General features: G+C 38.2%; 1 protein-coding gene across 1 annotated transcript in view; it reads left to right on the top strand.

Annotated features, from left to right (window-relative positions):
• LOC124555342 overlaps positions 1–19,059 on the top strand; it is an 856,442-nt gene that overhangs the window by 428,447 nt on the left and 408,936 nt on the right. The window contains exons 17-18 of the mRNA XM_047129223.1: positions 6,865–6,942; positions 9,856–9,933. Coding sequence (XP_046985179.1) covers positions 6,865–6,942; positions 9,856–9,933 — 156 coding nt within the window. The remainder of the gene's footprint in view (positions 1–6,864; positions 6,943–9,855; positions 9,934–19,059) is intronic.

Genomic DNA, 19,059 nt, shown 5'->3' with positions numbered 1-19,059 from the left:
CTTCTCAGCCACCCAGGCTGCCTGTTTGCGCTAGTACCCTGTTTTGAACATTCTAATGGAAAGCAACTTTCAAAGAGCACAAGAAAAGTCTTGAGGAAAGCATTATATTTATTGTCTACTGTATCAGCACTGTAAATATCTTGCCACTCTTGTTCCTTGATAAGGTTTACAAAGGTCTCTACAGCAACTGTATCAGCTTTCCTAAACAGCTGATAATGACATTTAACATGTGTTGCAGCACAAAAATCTTTTAGAGTTAAAATTCGTGCCTCATGATCTGAAAGGCCATTCACCTTTTTGATAACAGAATGCCCTTCTAGTAATGAGTACTGAACAAAAATGTTGTCTGTGGTTGTTCTACTGTTCCCTTGCACTCTCGTTGGAAAGAATACAGTTTGCATAAGATTATATGAATTAAGGATGTCTACCAGCATCCTCTTCCTTGCACAATCACTTATACAATTAATATTGAAGTCACCACATATAACTAACTTTTTGTATTTCCTATAAAATGAACCAAGAACCTCTTCTAGCTTTAGCAAAAATGTTGTGAAATCAGAGTCTGGGGATCTATAAATAACAACAGTTAGAAGTTTAACTCCACTAAATTTAGCCACACCTGCACAACATTCAAACACCTTTTCAGTGCAGTACTTTGAAACATCAATTGACTCAAATGGGAAGCCGTTTTTCACTTACATGGCTACTCCCCCACACCGCAAAGAGCTCCTAGAAAAGCTGCCAGCCAACCCGTATCCTGGTAAACGAAGCCTCTGAATTATCTCCTTATTTAAGAAGTGTTCAGATATACCAATAATTTCAGAGTCAACATCTATAAGCAGTTCACTAACTTTATCTCTAATAACTAGTATATTTGGATGAAATATACTAATTCCCTCATTACTCAGATACCTAAGCTTTGTTGAAAGTGGTTCCTTTGTTAGAGAGACTTCCCTTAAACAGGAATACCTATCAGCTGACTTCAATCTAAAAAAGGTGCAGCTCTAACACCCACTACTGCAGGAATTTTCCCATGAGTGATCCTACCGCCCCCACCTATGCTGTCACCTATAAGCTTTGCCACCTTCCCTTTCCCATACCCGTTGAGGTGCAGGCCATGTCTAGTGAAACCCGTCCTGCTGATAGACTCCACCAACACTCTGAAATGTGACCCATGCCTTCTGTCATCAGCGCACCCCCAAGTCTGATGTTATTATGCCTGACAGCTGTATAAAGATGAGGCCGATCGCGACGCTGAAACAGTTCCATGAAATGCACATTCGTGTTGCCAATCTGAGTGGCTATCTTCTTCATGTCACCATCTATGTCATACTTCCCATCCCTATCAATACTATTACCAGCCCCACCCACAATCACTACCTGATCCGCTTTAGTAAAATCACTACATAACCCCCCTATGTTAACAGTCACCTGAGCCAATCCTGCATTAGGTTTCACAATGCTGGTGACCTGGTACTCACTCTCCAAAACTTCCTGCAACCGCTGGCCTACACCTCTGCCATGAGAACTACCTAACAACAGAACCTTCTTCTTTCTTTTCGGCTTTGCAACTGTCCTAGCCACCGTAACTGCTGAGGTCTGCTGCATACTTCCTACATCTACAGCCACTAGAGATTGCTCTCCACTAGACTCTGACAGTTGGTCATATCTATTGCAAACACCAATAGTAAAACTATCTGAAAATCTCCTTCTCCTAGCAGATCTCTTGCCAACAGCCAGCTCCCATTCCCCAACCCCCTTCTCCCTCCACATCCTATCTAGCTCCTCCTGTGCGTTTTTCAACTGCACCTGAAGGGCACAGATCTTATACTCTTGCTACATAACCTGCAGTTCCAGGAGAGGATCTCACCAGAATGCCCACTGGCTTCCCCACTGCATTCCCTCTTCCCCGGTGAAAATACTCTGAACAAGTCTCACACCACGATCCACTACTCACGAACCTATGGCAAAGCCCACACTTCTCACTCATGGTAAAATTTTACAGTTATTGAAACAAGAAAACTATTTTATCTATGTTCCGCTACTACAATAAGTAGATGTTAAAAAACTGACTGCAATAATCACAGACTTACACTGCAAGGGAAGTAACTACTATTATTAACAGTATAATCAACAACAAATGAGAAAATAACAAAAGACTAACACAGAAAGAAAATCAAACGTCTAATGACACAGTAACGAAACTGAAAACAGTTCTCAAAAAGTTCTTCTGAAATTATTTCACCAGAAAACACCAATAACGCCGGTTGAAGACTACTAAAGTTCCTAGATAAACCACTATACACAAGCAATTAATTAGTACTTAGCTTTCATTGTGCCGCTACAGCTGCAACTGGTCAGCGCGGAATGTAAACACAGGTAAGAGGTTAAGTTGCTCGATACGAAACACTCACAAATATCAGGTCACAACACAAGAAAGGCAGAGGTGAATGAAGAATCCACTAATAAGTCACTTGTAAAGTAAATATTATCACAAAAACCGTTAAAATATGTATCTGAAACCTAAAAATATATAAAAACTTAGACAACGAACTCACACGCAGTCATACACTTATGACGTCGCACCAAAGAATCCCTACTAAATTGATAGGGTGTCAGCTGATGCTGTATGACAACTGAATGCATGTAACTTATCTGTTGGCTCATTAGTAATGTTGACGTCAGAGTCATTTTCTCTGATCTCGTCATTCCAAACAATCACTTCATTCTGACTAGGTTCTACACATCCTGGGTTTACATTATCATTGTTTGCCACTAAATCTACATTTTTACTGTCTTCAGTATTAATTAATTCTACATTACCATTGAAATCATTTGTGGCTACTTCAAAATTCTCAGTGAGATCATTGGTTTTATTAATTCTCTATTTCAGATTTAACACCAAAGTGTGAATCTATGTTTTTACTTGAATTACTTTTGACTCAATTTAACATAAAATTAAACCCATATCTGGTTTCATTACCATTTATTTGTATCAGACCCACCGAATCGTCCCTACTGCTGTGCGACTGAACTCGTTTTCTACGGCCAAGAGCACATCTCAATTCTTTTACCCAGACATTTTACTATTACTGATGTTCCAATTACAGATCTTGAGACTGCTATGTGCAAGCATAAAATTTACTCTACTTTTCTTCCTTGACGTATTATTTTTGATTCTCACAGCTGTTGGCTGCACCCCTAGCTGCAATTCCGCTGTTGTGTGCTGAAACAGCCACATCAGATGTGCCCTATAATGCTAACTGCACTCACCACTATATGCTGTGACTGCACATGTTGTCCATCAGTGTCTCATGCTGCTATGCACACTGCACTATTTTGTATCATGACAAATGTTTAAGTGATGATTTACAATATAATCCCGTTGACCATGCACAAAACATCAACTTTTATTCTCATAGCACTTCAGCACTTCCTATTTCTGCTTTACACTAACATTACTTTCATAGCAACAAAAAATTTGATTTAGTGTCATCAGTTATTATAGTTCAACAAAACCTCAGAAACAATTCAAACACAGTTCATTATCTATTTATCACAGTTCTTATGCAGTTCTCTAGCCATTTACAGTTCATGTGTACACAGTCCTTCCACAGTTCGCTAATTGGGTACAGTTCTTGTTAATAAGAGCATAAAAGTTAGCCTCCTCATTTGAAAGCACTTCAACTTCAGAAATATTCCCTGCAAGGGTTGCCATGTATGGCAAAAGAGAGAGAGAGAGAGAGAGAGAGAGAGAGAGATAGGAAAAGGGGATGGGTTACATACATTTGTATGATAAATAACTTCCCTCAAAAGTATCCCATCAGCAGATACTGTGGGGAAAACGGACAGCACTCAGAGTGAAGACTTGTACACAAGTCCGTGTGTATGACAGCACTGGGCAATGAGAGCCTTGATTGAGGGAGTGGCAATCACCCTCAGCGCTATGGCCCGAAGAGCACTAATTCCAGTGTCTCTTGCACCTCCAGTAGCAAGACAGGTGACATGTATGACTGTGGCAGCTGTCCGAGATGTGGTTGACAACAAATACAGTTTGCTAATGGTTGTCGTTAAACAGTTTACCGTGCATATCTGTGATTTTATGTCGCCAGCAGCCTGGGAAGGTGGCAGCCTACAAGTACACATCTCTGTTTCATACTGGTGGACCCTATGCTGATACTTATACGTCCTGACAGCAAACTACGACTAGACCTAATCTATTTACATGTGCAGTTCTGGTAATTATTTCTAGAAAAGTTCACCCCCCCCCCCCCCCCCCCTGCCCATGTCACCCTTCTGTCTCTACCCCTAATAGTACTAAGGACCCGTTACTATTTAATAATTCAAACAAAGCATTTATCTAACTTTACACAGGCCCTTGTAAGCTTTCTTTATACTGACAACTTCAAGATATATCTAACACAATTGTTTAAGTTATACAGAATCACTTTTTTGGGTCCAAGCGTTCTGGTAAGTTGTAGGAATAGTGGTTAATCCAGTCTTCTTTTACTTTGTTCTGAAATAACTGAGAATGTTCAGTTTCTTGCCTGATATCCACTGACAATGTGTTATAGACTTTTTCACCTGAATACAACTTTGTCCTGAACCCTTGTACCCTAGAGACAGATTGCATAGTGTGGAGAAGATGGCACTGTAGAATTAAATGGTTGTTGTAGTATTTGTTGAAACATCCAGAAATGGACAAAGGGAAGTTTCTCAGTAACAAAGAGTCTATAGCCTCACCAACTTGTGCACTACTTCATCTTTGTGAAAACCACAGTGTTACCTACTTCACTGGGTATTTGTAATTGCGATGATGCACTAGGTCACACTTAACTGAATAGAAATGTAGTAGTAGTACAGGATTATTCTAATTAAATTTAATCTTTCGAACTGTTGCAGAAATAACACTACTGGTCAGAATGCCATCAAATTGCAACAGAATATTATTGGAGAGAGGGGAAAACATATATGGCAGAAGAAAAATAAACAGTTACAAAATGTAGCAATAGATGGCACTGTAAACTTCATAATTGAATGATTCTCTACTACAAATGACAAATGAATCATACAACAATACCTAAGGTGTATGTTTAATGTTAAACAAACTGTACTACTCAGTGTGCATGGGCCTACAGGTGTGATACTGTTAGTTACGTAAGCCCATCCACCATGGCAAGGTCATATCACATCAGATGGGAAAAATTGGTTTTTTAACTGTCCAGAGGAAAAAACTGCATGGAAAGGATAAATCAAAATCAAATTGTATTATTAATTTCTGTGTGACTGGTACAAAACATGTTCAAAATGCTGTCCACCGTCTTCTGCAAGAAGTTGAAATTGAGAAACAGCATGTTCCACAACTGATGGAAGTTTCCGGTGTCACATTCAGGATGTGTTCCACAACACGTGCCTTCAATGCAGCTAAGTTTGCAATCAGAACACTGAACACATCATCTTTCTGATTCCCCCACAGCCAGAAGTCATACAGATTAAAATCAGGTGATTGGGATGGCCAGGCTGTTGGGAACTGGTGGCTGATAATTCTAGCATTTCTGAAATAGTGCTTCAGCAGCTGCTTATCTGGATTTGCAATGTGCTGGGGTGTTCCATCTTGCATAAACATGATCCCATCAACACATCCACGCTGTTGGAGAGCTGGAATGACATCATTGCTCAAAAGACAATCATAGCGCTTACCAGTGATGGTACAGGGAACAGGACCTAAAGCTCCTGTCACTTGGAAAAAATACGGCTCTACTATAAATGGTGCCATAAACCCTCACCACACTGTGATCATTTCAGGATGAAGTGGTACTGGTTGATTTGCGTGTGGATTTTCCGTTGCCCATATTCAACAATTCTGTGCATTCACATATCTTGTCAGATGGAAGTGGGATTCGTCTGTCCATAAAATCTTCCTCTGCCAATCATTGTCCACTTCCATGTGAGCAAGAAATTCTAAAGCAAAGGTCTTTCTTGCTGGCAGGTCAAGAGGAAGCAACTCGTACACATGATCAATTTCTGATGGATAGAAAAGTAGGATGTTTTATAAGATTTAATGCACTGTGCTCATTTGTATGTCTAGTGTTTGGGCAATTCTCCATGCACTACATGTTTGTACACCACCAATCGTCTACTTGTGCATCGCTGTGACCACTGCTTCCTCTGACGTTGAATCAGTTCATTGCATTGAGACAGTCATGCTGAACGTCACACATGCAAATGGAGGAAAAACCATGTACCCATAATCTTCATAGCAACTTCACTGGGTCATGCAGCCAGGTTTGGCCGAGCAGTTTTAGGCACTTCAGTTTGGAACTGCGCAACCACTACGGTTGCAGGTTCGAATCCTGCCTCGTGCATGGATGTGTGTGATGTCCTTAGGTTAGTTCGGTTTCAGTAGTTCTAAGTCTAGGGGACTGATGACCTCAGATGCTAAGTCCCATAATGGTCAGAGCCATTTGAACCACCAGTGGGTCGTGCACATGACAGGTGTTTTCATTGACATATTCTGACATACAGCGATATCTATTGCTAAGTTTACACACTATTTTTTCCTTCTGCTATACGTTTTCCCTCTTCTCTGATAATATTCCATTGCAATTTGACATCATTCTAACCAGTAGTGTAATTTATACAGTGTTTTGAAAGCTTAAATTGTAATAGATGATGATGATGATGACGATGGTCATGATTTAGTATTCATAATCGTAATTTATATGAATTGCACCAGGTAGTGTTCATTTCTGCCAGTCACATGGCTATGATACTGCATTCTTTTCCTTTCCTTTGTTAACAAAAGTTAGAAAATGTTCTCGATAGTTGCTTAGTTACATTGACCAGTGTTGTATTTTCTAACAGGTGAACCATATGCTGAATCAGCTAGACAGAAGAAATATTTTAAACCCAGCTGGTGGCACAGAGACCACAATGAATCAGGTATATATTCACTATATCTATGCTGTAGTCATCATCACAATTAGTTTTTCACTTATGTGTTTTCTGTGAATATTGACAGGGTGATGTTTCAAAATGTGCTTTGTATAGTGTGCAGCTATCATTTTTCTCAAATTCAGTCAAATATAAGTTATACTTCTTAACAGGATTGTTTGACAGTCCTGTTACAATTGTTTTCATTTAGTGTAAGTGGCAGGGGACTTAGATGTAGTTAAGTTTATCAAATTTCATGAGTTAAGAAAACAGTAAAATAGTAACTGTTTAGATTTTGTGCAGCAATGGTCGGTTGGTTGGTTTGGGGAAGGAGACCAGACAGCGTGGTCATCGGTCTCATCGGATTAGGGAAGGATGGGGAAGGAAGTCGGCCGTGCCCTTTCAGAGGAACCATCCCGGCATTTGCCTGGAGCGATTTAGGGAAATCACGGAAAACCTAAATCAGGATGGCCGGACGCGGGATTGAACCGTCGTCCTTCCGAATGCGAGTCCAGTGTGTAACCACTGCGCCACCTCGCTCGGTGTGCAGCAATGCAATAGCTCCTGTAATAAGTGAAATCATCATTGTCCAAATTATCAGTTCTTAAAATATACGAAGTTAAAATCATTCTAGAAAGCTTCACAAAGGAGGAATGAACTATCATGGTTTCTGTAATGCTGAGGAGAAAAAAATCTATTACTAATTTACTCTTTTCAGTAGTAAACTCATTGTTATAGAAAGCAGATGCTGCCCAAACTGGATCAGCACTGATCTTTTAATGGTTTACAGCACCCCCCCCCCCCCTCCCCACTGCTAAAATGTGTAGTTGTTTGTATTGCTTGTATTGTATTGTATGATGTGACTTACCAAACAAAAGCTCTGGCAGGTCGATAGACACACAAAAAAACACAAACATACACACAAAATTCAAGCTTTCGCAACCAACGGTTGCTTCATCAGGAAAGAGGGAAGAAGAGGGAAAGACGAAAGGATGTGGCTTTTAAGGGAGAGGGTAAGGAGCCATTCCAATCCCGGGAGCGGAAAGACTTACCTTAGGGAGAAAAAAGGACAGGTATACACCGCACACACACACATATCCATCCGCACATACACAGACACAATAATAATTCAAACAAAGCATTTATCTAACTTTACACAGACCCTTGTCAGCTTTTTTTATACTGACAACATCAAGATATATCTAACACAACTGTTTGAGTTATACAGAATCACATTCTTAAGGCCAAGTGTTCTGGTAAGTTGTAGGAATAGTGGTTAATCAAGCATTCTTTTATTTTGTTCTGAAATAACTGAGTATGTTCTGTTTCCTGCCGGATATCCACTGACAATGTGTTATAGACTGTTTCACTGGAATACAAAACTTTGTGCTGAACCCTTGTACCCTAGAGACAGATGGCATACCGCGGAGAAGATGGAGCTGTAGAATTAAGTGTTTGTTGAAGTATTTGTCGAAACATGCAGAAATGGACAAAGGGAAGTTTCTCAGTAACAAAGAGTCTATAGCCTCACCAATTTGTGCACTACTTCATCTTCATCAAAAGCACAGTGTTACCTACTTCACTGGGTATTTGTAATTGCGATGATGCACTAGATCACACTTAACTGAATAGAAATGTGGTAGTACTACAGGATTATTCTAATTAAATTTAAACTTTGAAACTGTTGCAGAAATAACACCACTGTTCAGAATGCCTTAAAATTGCAACAGAATATTATTGGAGAGAGGGGAAAAACATATGGCAGAAGAAAAATAAACAGTTACAAAATGTAGCAATAGATGGCACTGTAAACTTCATAATTTAATGATGCTCTACTACAAGTGACAAATGAATCATACAACACCACCTAAGGTGTACACTTGACGTTAAACAAACTGTACTACTCAATGTGCATGGCCCTACAGGTGTGATACTCTTAGTTACAAGGTCATATCACATCAGATGGCAAAAATCGGCTTTTAACTGTCCGGAGGCAAAACTGCATAGAAAGCATGAATCAAAATCAAATTGGATTATTAATTTCTGTGTGACTGGTATAAAACATGTTCAAAATGCTGTCCACCGTTTTCTGCAAGAAGTTGAAATTGAGAAACAGCATTTTCCACAACTGATGGAAGTCTTTCCGGTGTCACGGTCAGGATGTGTTCCACAATGTGTGCCTTCAGTGCAGCAAAGTTGGCAGTCGGAACACTGTACATATCATGTTTCAGATAGCCCCACAGCCAGAAGTCATACACATTAAAATCAGGTGATTGGGACGGCCAGGCTGTAGGGAAATGGTGGCTGATAATTCTAGCATTTCTGTAATAGTGCTTCAGCTGCTGGTTAACTAGATTTGCAGTGTGCAGAGGGGTGCCATCTTGCATAAACATGATTCGATCTACACATCCACGCTGTTGGAGAGCTGGAATGACATCATTGCACAAAAGACACTCACAGTGCTTACCAGTGATGGTACAGGGAACAGGACCTGAAGCTCCCGTCACTTCGAAAAAATTTGGCACTATGGTAAATGATGCTGTAAACCCCTCACCACACAGTGACCGTTTCAGGATGAGGTGGTACTGGTTGATTTGCATGTGGAATTTCCGTTGCCCATATTTGACAATTCTGTGTATTCACACATCTTGTGAGATGGATGTGGTGTAATTTCTACAGCATTTTGCAAGCTTAACTCTAATTATAATCATCCTGTAGTAGATGATGATGATGATGATGATGATGCTGGTCATGATCTGGTGTTCATAATCCTAATTTATATAAATTGCACCAGGTAGTGCTCATTTCTGCGAGTCACATGTCTATGATATTGCATTCTTTTCCTTTCCTTTGTTTACAAAAGTTACAAAATATTCTTGATAGCTGCTTAGTTTCATTGACCAGTAATGTATTTTCTAACAGGTGAACCATATGCTGAATCAGCTAGACAGAAGAAATATTTTAAACCTAGCTGGTGGCACAGAGACCACAATGAATCAGGTATATATTCACTATACTTATCCCGTAGTCATGTCCGCAATTAGTTTTTCGCTTATGTGATTTCTATAAATATTGACAGGGTAATGCTGTGAACTGTGCTTTGTATAGTGTGCAGCTATAATTTTTCTGAGATCCAGTCAAATATTAGTTATACTTCTCAATGGGATTGTTTGATATTTGTGATAATGGAATTGTTAGGAAGAAATGAATGTGAAGTTTGGGAGTCAGCATTAATTAATTCTATAACTATAAAGTATGTGTGTGAAAGTTCCTGGTTATTCAGATGATTTTATTTCAAATTATTATGAGGCTGTGAGAGTTATTCACTTTCCGAGGCGGGTGTATAAAAACTACAGTCCAGATTTCTGTGGAAACACAAGTTGCATGAATTTTTGCATGTGTGGCCATGGGTAAATGTATATTTTGCAGATGGTATGAATTGGGACACTTGTAATGCATATCACGTTTTTGACCCTTTTTTGCAATAACGTGTGTGACACCATCTTTTATTGATTTATTCATATGAACTGCGCCAAGACGCAGTAAATAAGCAATTCTGCAAATATGTTGTAGTTTGTGAACTTCATAGTGAGCTCAAGTGCTCTACTTCAGCTCAGTAGTTGTCAGTAGAAGTCAATATACTTTGTGCCAAAAAAATTAAATTAAAAAGGGTATTATTATTATAATTATTATTATTATTATTGCTGCGCAATGCTGCTCCATATGTGATGAAGGCTGGGAAAGCTATTAAATATTTTTATCATAACTTGAAGTGTCTAGCATTGCTGCCCCATGCGGTACATCATGTAACTGAAATGGCAGTGTAAAATTTGATTGTGTCAATACAGTGTTACAAACAATGATACGAACATGGAAAACTGATTCACAAAATACAAATGTTTGAAACTGCTGACAGTAATAAGTCATATGCTGCCCTTTTTTTCCAATTGATGGTACTCTTAAAAGCACTTGTCCATGTTGCTGGATTTAGAGATATTCTTCCAGATTTAGCTGTGCACCTACAACCTTTTTCAACCAGGTGGGGTACCTGGATTAATGCTGCCATCTTTTACTGTGGTAATTTTGATTATGTTGTCAGTAAGAGACATTGAATTCCTACAGATCTTTTGAAGTTGACATCTCGTTGCTTCATTCTACTGAAAAGCATTAAGGTACTGCAGTGTAAGTTTTTTGCTTCATTTTTGGGCTGTAGGTTTTTTGAGGTCGGTAACGCAGTTTGCATTAAAGACATGATAGTGAAATTCAAGGAAACAGATATGAGGCAAGACCACATTTACGTCAAATCAAATTTTGTTCATTTTCTTTGAAAATACCAAAGTTGCAAGTCACACGTGGAGTCCCAGGCAGTTATTGTAAAGGTTAAAGATCTTTGCAATCATTCTGTGGAGAAGTGGGTGTTGTTGTTTTTAAGATAACAAAGTTATCATATCAAATCCGGATTTTGAATTTTCAAAGAAGAGAAAAATACTTTCTAGCAAAAGTGTAAAACAACTATCAACTTGATCAGACTTTGTCCAAAATTTCTTCACCTAAATATGCATCTGTCACTTCTTGTGACATAGAAACATCATTTTCTGTGACATATTTTAATTCTTTATCTTTATTATGTGTATTTACTGATATGACATTGCATGAATATATGCATGTTATTCGATTTGATAGTGCCTGAAAATCTGGGCTCTAGTAATAACATTATGAGTAATTTAATAAGTAAAGGAATTAACTCACCAAATAATTTAGGTGCTGAGTCACCGATAGGCACATAAAGAAGACAAGAGATGCCTGCTAGCTTTCAGATGAAGTCTGGCACATTGTTTAATCAGCTAGAAAGTTTCAATACTACATACACTCCCATGCAGAGTGAGAAATATGGTATTTACTCGTGTTTAAGACAAGCCTGAATATAAGATAAGTGCCCCCCCCCCCCCCCCCCCTCCTTTTTATGAGTGGTTTCTTGGGATAAACACACTCTGACTAATCAAATTTACAAACTCTTATTCATGAAAAGGATATTTCTAAATAGTTAACATTATGCCTAATCAGTATTTATGCAATTTATTTATTGTTGAAATTTTGATACGATATGGGGAAAATAATAAGCAAAAGGAAATTTTTGTAATTGTACTCTGCATTATCTTGCTGGTGTATCTGTAATCCTATACTTTGTATTTTCTTGCATGTCCACATATTTTCCATCAAATGTCTGTATTTCACCTGTGCTCTGCAGATATGTACATGGGCAGGTTGTTACATATGGCTTACAACGACAACATACAGCTGATCGTTTGGTCAGGTCTTGTAAGTGGACATCCATTGCTGCCATTAAATGACAGAACAGGATATTAGGTAAAATAAAGAGAATATATTCAAATGTACAGTATACAAGGGGCATGCCTAGGGTTGGAAGTTACCAGGTTTAGGCCAGTTTAGGAGGTTGAACTTCTAATTGAAATGGGCAGCAGAAGGGGAGGTGGGTCATGTTAACTTATGTTGATGGGCAATCATGAAACGTAGAACTGGAGGCTTTGCCTGCCATGAAAGACGTATGTTCCACTAGAGGTCTGGATCACAAGAGAGTGAGGTAACTGTGTTCTGCACTGCAGAATGCTCCAGCATCCACACATGTGACCTGTATCCCACCTATGCTGTTTGCCAAAACCGATGGTGTGAATTCACTAGCAGTTTCAGGAGAGGGCTGAGGGCATCTCTTGTCAGCAGTGTGAACTGGATGGAACTGCATTGGTTCTGAAAGGCAGGCAACTTGTGTCATGTGTGCACAATGGAAGTTGCTCTGGGAGCAAACTTGTAAGGATTTGACTGGGGTCTTCTAAATAAAATTTTATAAACCAGTTGCTTAAAATATAGCTTGACTTGCTGCCACCCTGTACATTGCTTATCCCTTGCAGAGGAGTGGTGACTCACATTGTTTACAAAAGGATGTCAGTCACTGCTGGAAAGACGGTTTGCCCTAGTGGGAGCCTTAATGCTGTGGGAGGGTCCTGTTACAATTGTTTTCATTTAGTGTAAATGGCAGGGGACTAAGATGTTGTCAAGTTTATCGAATTTCATGAGTTAAGAAAACAGGAAAATATTAACTGTTAAGATTTTGTGCGGCAATGCAATAGCTCCTGTAATAACTGAAATCATCATCGTACAGATTATCAGTTCTTAAAATATACGAAGTTAAAATTATTCCAGAAAGCTTCACAAAGGAGGAATGAACTATTGTGGTTTCTGTTAGGTTGAGGAGAAAAAAATCTATTATTAGTTTACTGTTTCAGTAGTAAACTCATTGTCATAGAAAGCAGAAGCTGTCCAAACTGGATCAGCCTTGATCCTTTAATGGTTTACAGCGCCCCCCCCCCTCCCCCCTGCTAAAGTGTGTAGTTGTTTGTATTGCCTTTAAAATATTAATTACGTTTCTACATAGTTGAACTAATACAAAATATTAAATACAACAACAACATGACAGAAGACTTAATTCTGTTATAATCAAAGTATTTGGGTAAAAAACATAATAAATCAGCTTACTGCAGAACATTAACATGTGGTGTGGGTTGGAACTGGACTAAGTGCATTTGAAAAAGGGTAATAACTTAATTCAAAACTTGATATGTCGTTAAACTATTTTTGCGGCTAGTAGTTGCACAAAGTTGCTCAGGCTACGAAACATCCTAGAGTTACGGGTGAAATCAGGGGATAGCAAAGGCTGTACATCAAAACCCATGAATTTCTAATATTAACATTTTACCTACTCAATTTATATTATCTTGTATCACCTCATAGAGTAACAGTCTTTCAAAACATTGTGAACTATGGCATACTTAGGCATAGAGAGAGAGAGAGAGAGAGAGAGAGAGAGAGAGAGAGAGAGATAAGTACTACACCCAGATCAGAATTCTGGAGTAGTTTTGACTGGAAAAAAAATTGTAGCATAAACTTGCCAGAGCATCTAATGAGTTATCACTGCCTTAACTTGGATACATCATTGGAAATGGCCAATACAGCCACATCATAGTGAAAATCTCAGAAAAGCAAAATGAAAGATATACCTATTCATTTAAAAACCATTTTAAATTACCTCATGAGATAGTAGTGTGTACGTATATCACTTAGTTTTACATGTGAATTAATTAGTTAAAACTGAGACAAATGATAATGAACCAGGCTGAAATGTGACCAAGTAGTGGTCTGAAGGGTGACTTATTTGCGTGAGTGATATGGGTAGCTATAATCAAAATTTCTCATAAGTTAGTGCTCAACATAGAACAAAATATTGTCCAGCTGCCAAATGAGGATCTGGTATGACCTTAAATATTTAAAGATCTGTGATAAATCATTAATATTCATTAGAATTACGTAAAAATACTGCTCATTAACTCATCAAAACCATGGTATGACCCTAAATCCCTTTAGCAGAAAAACACAGGAAAAGTTGTTAATTGACATTAATTTAAGGAGATAAAATATGAAAATACACCAAGAAAGTACAAGATCTAATGCTTAGAGTAACACATAGATTTAATATTTTTCCCAGTAACGTCACTCAACTGCAATGTTTTACAAACAACAATTATCAACAAACCGTTCTCTATAATTGAAATTACAACTAGAAAAACTGAAGGAAAAGACCAGCACAGCACTTGTTTGATTGTCAATTGAAAATGAGGATTCGTTACAACCTTATTTTTGCCTCTAAATTGACAAAGTCCTGGAAAAACCATCTGTCTTGTCCACTGATCTTAGAGTTTACTGTTTTCAGAATATCATGGGACTGTCATGTGGCATAAAATAAGCATGTAAAACAAAGTTCTAGGCATGGAGAAACACAAGGCAAACTCCAAAAGAGATAATTATAATGTTTGTGCACAGTGATGAAACAGCTAACAGTATCCTCATACATCCATAACACTTCACATGAAGAAGGGAAAGACTGCAGTGAGTTTATAATCAGTTAATAAAGTATGAAAAGATTCTCAGCTAGAATGTGGTTCTGTGTGACAGAAGCACATGCATTGTTCCTAAACAAACTTCCGACTGATGGGAGAAGAGCATGTAGGTTATCCTGCAGGGAAGGAGAGCTATGTGTGTGTGGCATTGACAAATTTTAATGGCACTTCTCTCTATTAGGGTGATGGAGTGGAGTATTATCTGCTGTGTAACGCATGTCTTGCGGGAGGGGAAACAGCAGAGAGGTGGGTGCAAAGGAGGAGGAAGAGTGAGAAGGGTGAAGGGGAGGTGACGATCTAGAAGCAAGCGCTTTTTGATGCACAGCTGGTGGTGTGTACCAGTGGTATAACACTAAGTATGCACATAAATAGAGAAAAAAAATACTGGCTAACAGACAATCAAACTCTGGTAATAATCCTTACAGAGCGACACCTGATTTGTACTGAAGAGATCTTAATTTGTGTATGATGATAAATATAGTGGGTTAATTCAGATTATTAGTACAGTACTTCTTTTAAATTTAAATCAGCAATATGGGGCAGAGTGCATCTCTGTGTTGAATTTCAGGAAACACTGGTCAGTGGTTTTAGGAGTTAGTTGTCTGCATAAAATGTACAATCTAGTCACCTCAAGCAAACAAAAATTTTGATACGTAATTGTTGGACAAATTTTAATGGCACTTCTCTCTATTAGGGTGATGGAGTGGAGTATTATCTGCTGTGTAACGCATGTCTTGCAGGAGGGGAAACAGCAGAGAGGTGGGTGCAAAGGAGGAGGAAGAGTGAGAAGGGTGAAGGGGAGGTGACAATCTAGAAGCAAACGCTTTTTGAAGCACAGCTGGTGGTATGTACCACCAGGATGTAGGATGTAGGTTGCAGTAGGTACTGGGAGATGACGAAACTTGCACAGGATAGAGTAGCATGGAGAGCTGCATCAAACCAGTCTCAGGACTGAAGACCACAACAACAATTGTTGGAGGATGTGATAGAGTACTGCAGGACTTTATATGCTGGGTAAAACACATAGGTAAGGAAAAAGTAAATGTTGACTTCTGTGGACACAGGACAGGAAAGATTTGTAAAGAAAAAAAAAATCTTGTCAATAAAAGAGATCTACAAGTGAAATGTAGTATATCACCAAAATTCTACAACAAAGTTGAACAACAAAAGTAGTTGAATTCACCACATGATAAAGATCTATACAGTAGATGATAGAGGGTACCTTTAAACACGTAAAACTCCTCACAAATACATAAACTTCCTACATAATACAAATAGGAGTGCACCTGGGCCATCCTCAAAAAAATATTAATGGTTACTTATTTATTTATTTATACATCTAGTTCCATAGGACCAAATTGAGGAGCAAATCTCCAAGGTCATGTAATGTGTCAGTACATTATATTACAACAGAAAAGTAATAACAGATAAAGTAAAATATTGATGAACCAAAAAGAGAAGCCATAAGTTTGAGTAAACACAGTCAGCAATTTAAAATAGGAAACATTTTAATTTTGCAAGCAAGTTCTTGACAGAATGGGAGGAGTGAACCATGACAAAACTCATCAGTTTCGATTTGAAAGGGTGTGGTTTACTGATAAGATTTTTGAATTCTTGTGGTAGCTTATTGGAAATGGATGTAGCAGTATACTGCACACCTTTCTGCACGAAAGTGGAATCCAAATTCAGATTGTATTTCTTCCTAGTATTAAATGAGTGAAGGCTGCTATGTCTTGGGAATAAGCTGACAACAACAATGAATATATATATTGAGAGGCTAATGTCAGTATTGCCAGACTAGTGAACAGGGGTCAATAAGAGGTTCACAAACATACATCATTTATTGCCTGAAATACCCATTTCTGAGCCAAAAATATCCTTCGACAATGAGAAGAGTTATCACAAAATATTATACCACATCACATCACTGAATGAAAATAAGCAAAGTAGACTAATTTTCATGTTGAATGATCCTTATTTCAGATACCGTTTAAAAAGTAAAAATGGCAGCATTTAGCCTTCGAATAAGATCATGAACATGGGCTTTCCATGACAGTTTACTATCCATCTGAACACCTAGCAATTTGAACTGTTCAATGTTACTAGTCGTATGCCCATTATGTGAAATTAAAACTTTTGTTTTTGTTGGATTGTGTGTTAGAAACTGTAAAACCTGAGTCTTACTGTGATTTAGGGTTTATTTTCTACAAGCCATGAACTTATGTCATGAACTGCACTATTTGATATCAAGCCAGGGTTGGACACAGCATCCTTTACTACAAAGCTAGTGTCATCGGCAAACAGAAATATTTTAGAATTCCCTGTAATACTAAATGGCATATTATTTGTGTAAATAAGGATCTGAAGTGGCCTCAACACTGATCCCTGGGGCACCCACCGTTTGACCATGCCCCACATCACAGCCATTCTCAACAGTGTGAATAAAGACATTTTGCTGTCTGTTGCTTAAGCAAGAGGTGAACCAATTGTGAGCTACTTCCCGTATTCCGTAATGGTCCAATGTCTGAAGCAATATTTTGTGATCAACACAATCAAATGCCTTAGTTACATCAAAAAAAGATGCCTAGCTTTTGAAACCTTTTGTTTAATCCATCCATTACCTCACAGACAAAAGAGAATATAGCATTTTCAATTGTGAATCAGTTATAAAGCCAAACTGTACATTTAATAGGTAATTATGTGATATAAAATGATAAATTATCGTTACATACACAACCTTTTCAATAACCTATGCAAACACTGATGGCATAGAAATAGGTCCAAAATTGTTTACCTTATCCCTTTCTCCCTTTTTATAAAGTGACTTTACTACTGAGAACTGCAGTCATTCAGCAGGGTGAATATGACCCGGGACAACCGGGAGATCCGGGAAAAACCCGGGAATTTTTTCATCCTGGAGAAAACCGGGAAAAACCCGGGAATTGTTTACAATTCCAGGAATTTTTCATTGTTTTAGTTTTCAGTTAAATTTTTGTGATTTTGAGTGGTAAGAACCAATACTCTAACAAAGGATATTACTGTACCCAGCTACTGCAGAATAACACTGCAGCAACAAAACATCAACAAGGAAAAAAAAAGAAACATAAAATAAACTTAAGTTGCAAAGGAAATGCACCGTATACGAAAACAAAACACAGTGCTTAAGCGTCTGCCAACAGCAAAAAGTGTCAAAGGCTTTTGGAAGACTATGCAATGCTAAATAACAACAAATTGCCTCTGATGAGCGTGACGTGACAACTGTTTAAATTAGATTCCTTTGAGCAGTTGTGCCCCCCCCCCCCCCTTCCCCTTTCTAAAGTGGTGGGAAATTCTACGTCAGTGTATAAAAACATAAACATTCAAAGGATTGAGTTTTACAGTGCCAAGGAATAATATACGGTCACTTAACATGGAAAAAGTGTATTTTCACCCAGGAGAAAGTGTATTTTTAACCGGGAAATCCGGGAAAAATCCGGGATTTTTTTTTTCCTTGTCCACGTAGACACCCTGTTCAGGAAACTGACCATTCTTAAAGGAAAGATTACAAATATGGCTAAGTACAGGGCTAACATTTACTACAAACTGACTTAATACTGCCAACCTTGTGCTGCTGACCAGATACTTCCTTCACAACTGACCATATGGTTTTAATTTTATCCTGTGGATTAGCTATTCTATTTGCATACCACATAGTCTTTGCCTTCCTAATAACATTTTAAGCACCTTACAATACTGTTTGTAATGAGCTACTGTTGCTTGATTGCGACTATTTCTAACATTCTTATATAAAACCCACTTTGTTCTACATGATATCCTTTTCCCACTAGTCAGCTACCCAGGCTGCCTTTTACTTCTAATACCATGTTTAGAACACACTAATTGAAAGCAACTCCCAAATAGCATGAGAAATGTGTTAAGGAAAGTGTTATATCTGTCATCTATGTAATCGGCATTAGAAACACCCTGCCACTCTTGTTCCTTAATGAGGTTTGACAAACACTCTTTTACCATTGGAGTATCTTTCCTACATGGTTTGTAATTGTATGTAATGTTTGTCAAATTATTTAAGTGGTGCTACAATATACCAATAATTTCACAGCCAACATATATGAGCAGTTCACTAACTTTATCTTTAATACCTCTTATATTTTGATGA

The sequence above is a fragment of the Schistocerca americana genome, chromosome X (assembly GCF_021461395.2).
Source record: "Schistocerca americana isolate TAMUIC-IGC-003095 chromosome X, iqSchAmer2.1, whole genome shotgun sequence".
Lineage (NCBI taxonomy): Eukaryota > Metazoa > Arthropoda > Insecta > Orthoptera > Acrididae > Schistocerca > Schistocerca americana.
The sequence above is the reverse complement of the archived record's forward strand: the minus strand, read 5'-3'. Positions and strand labels throughout refer to the sequence as shown.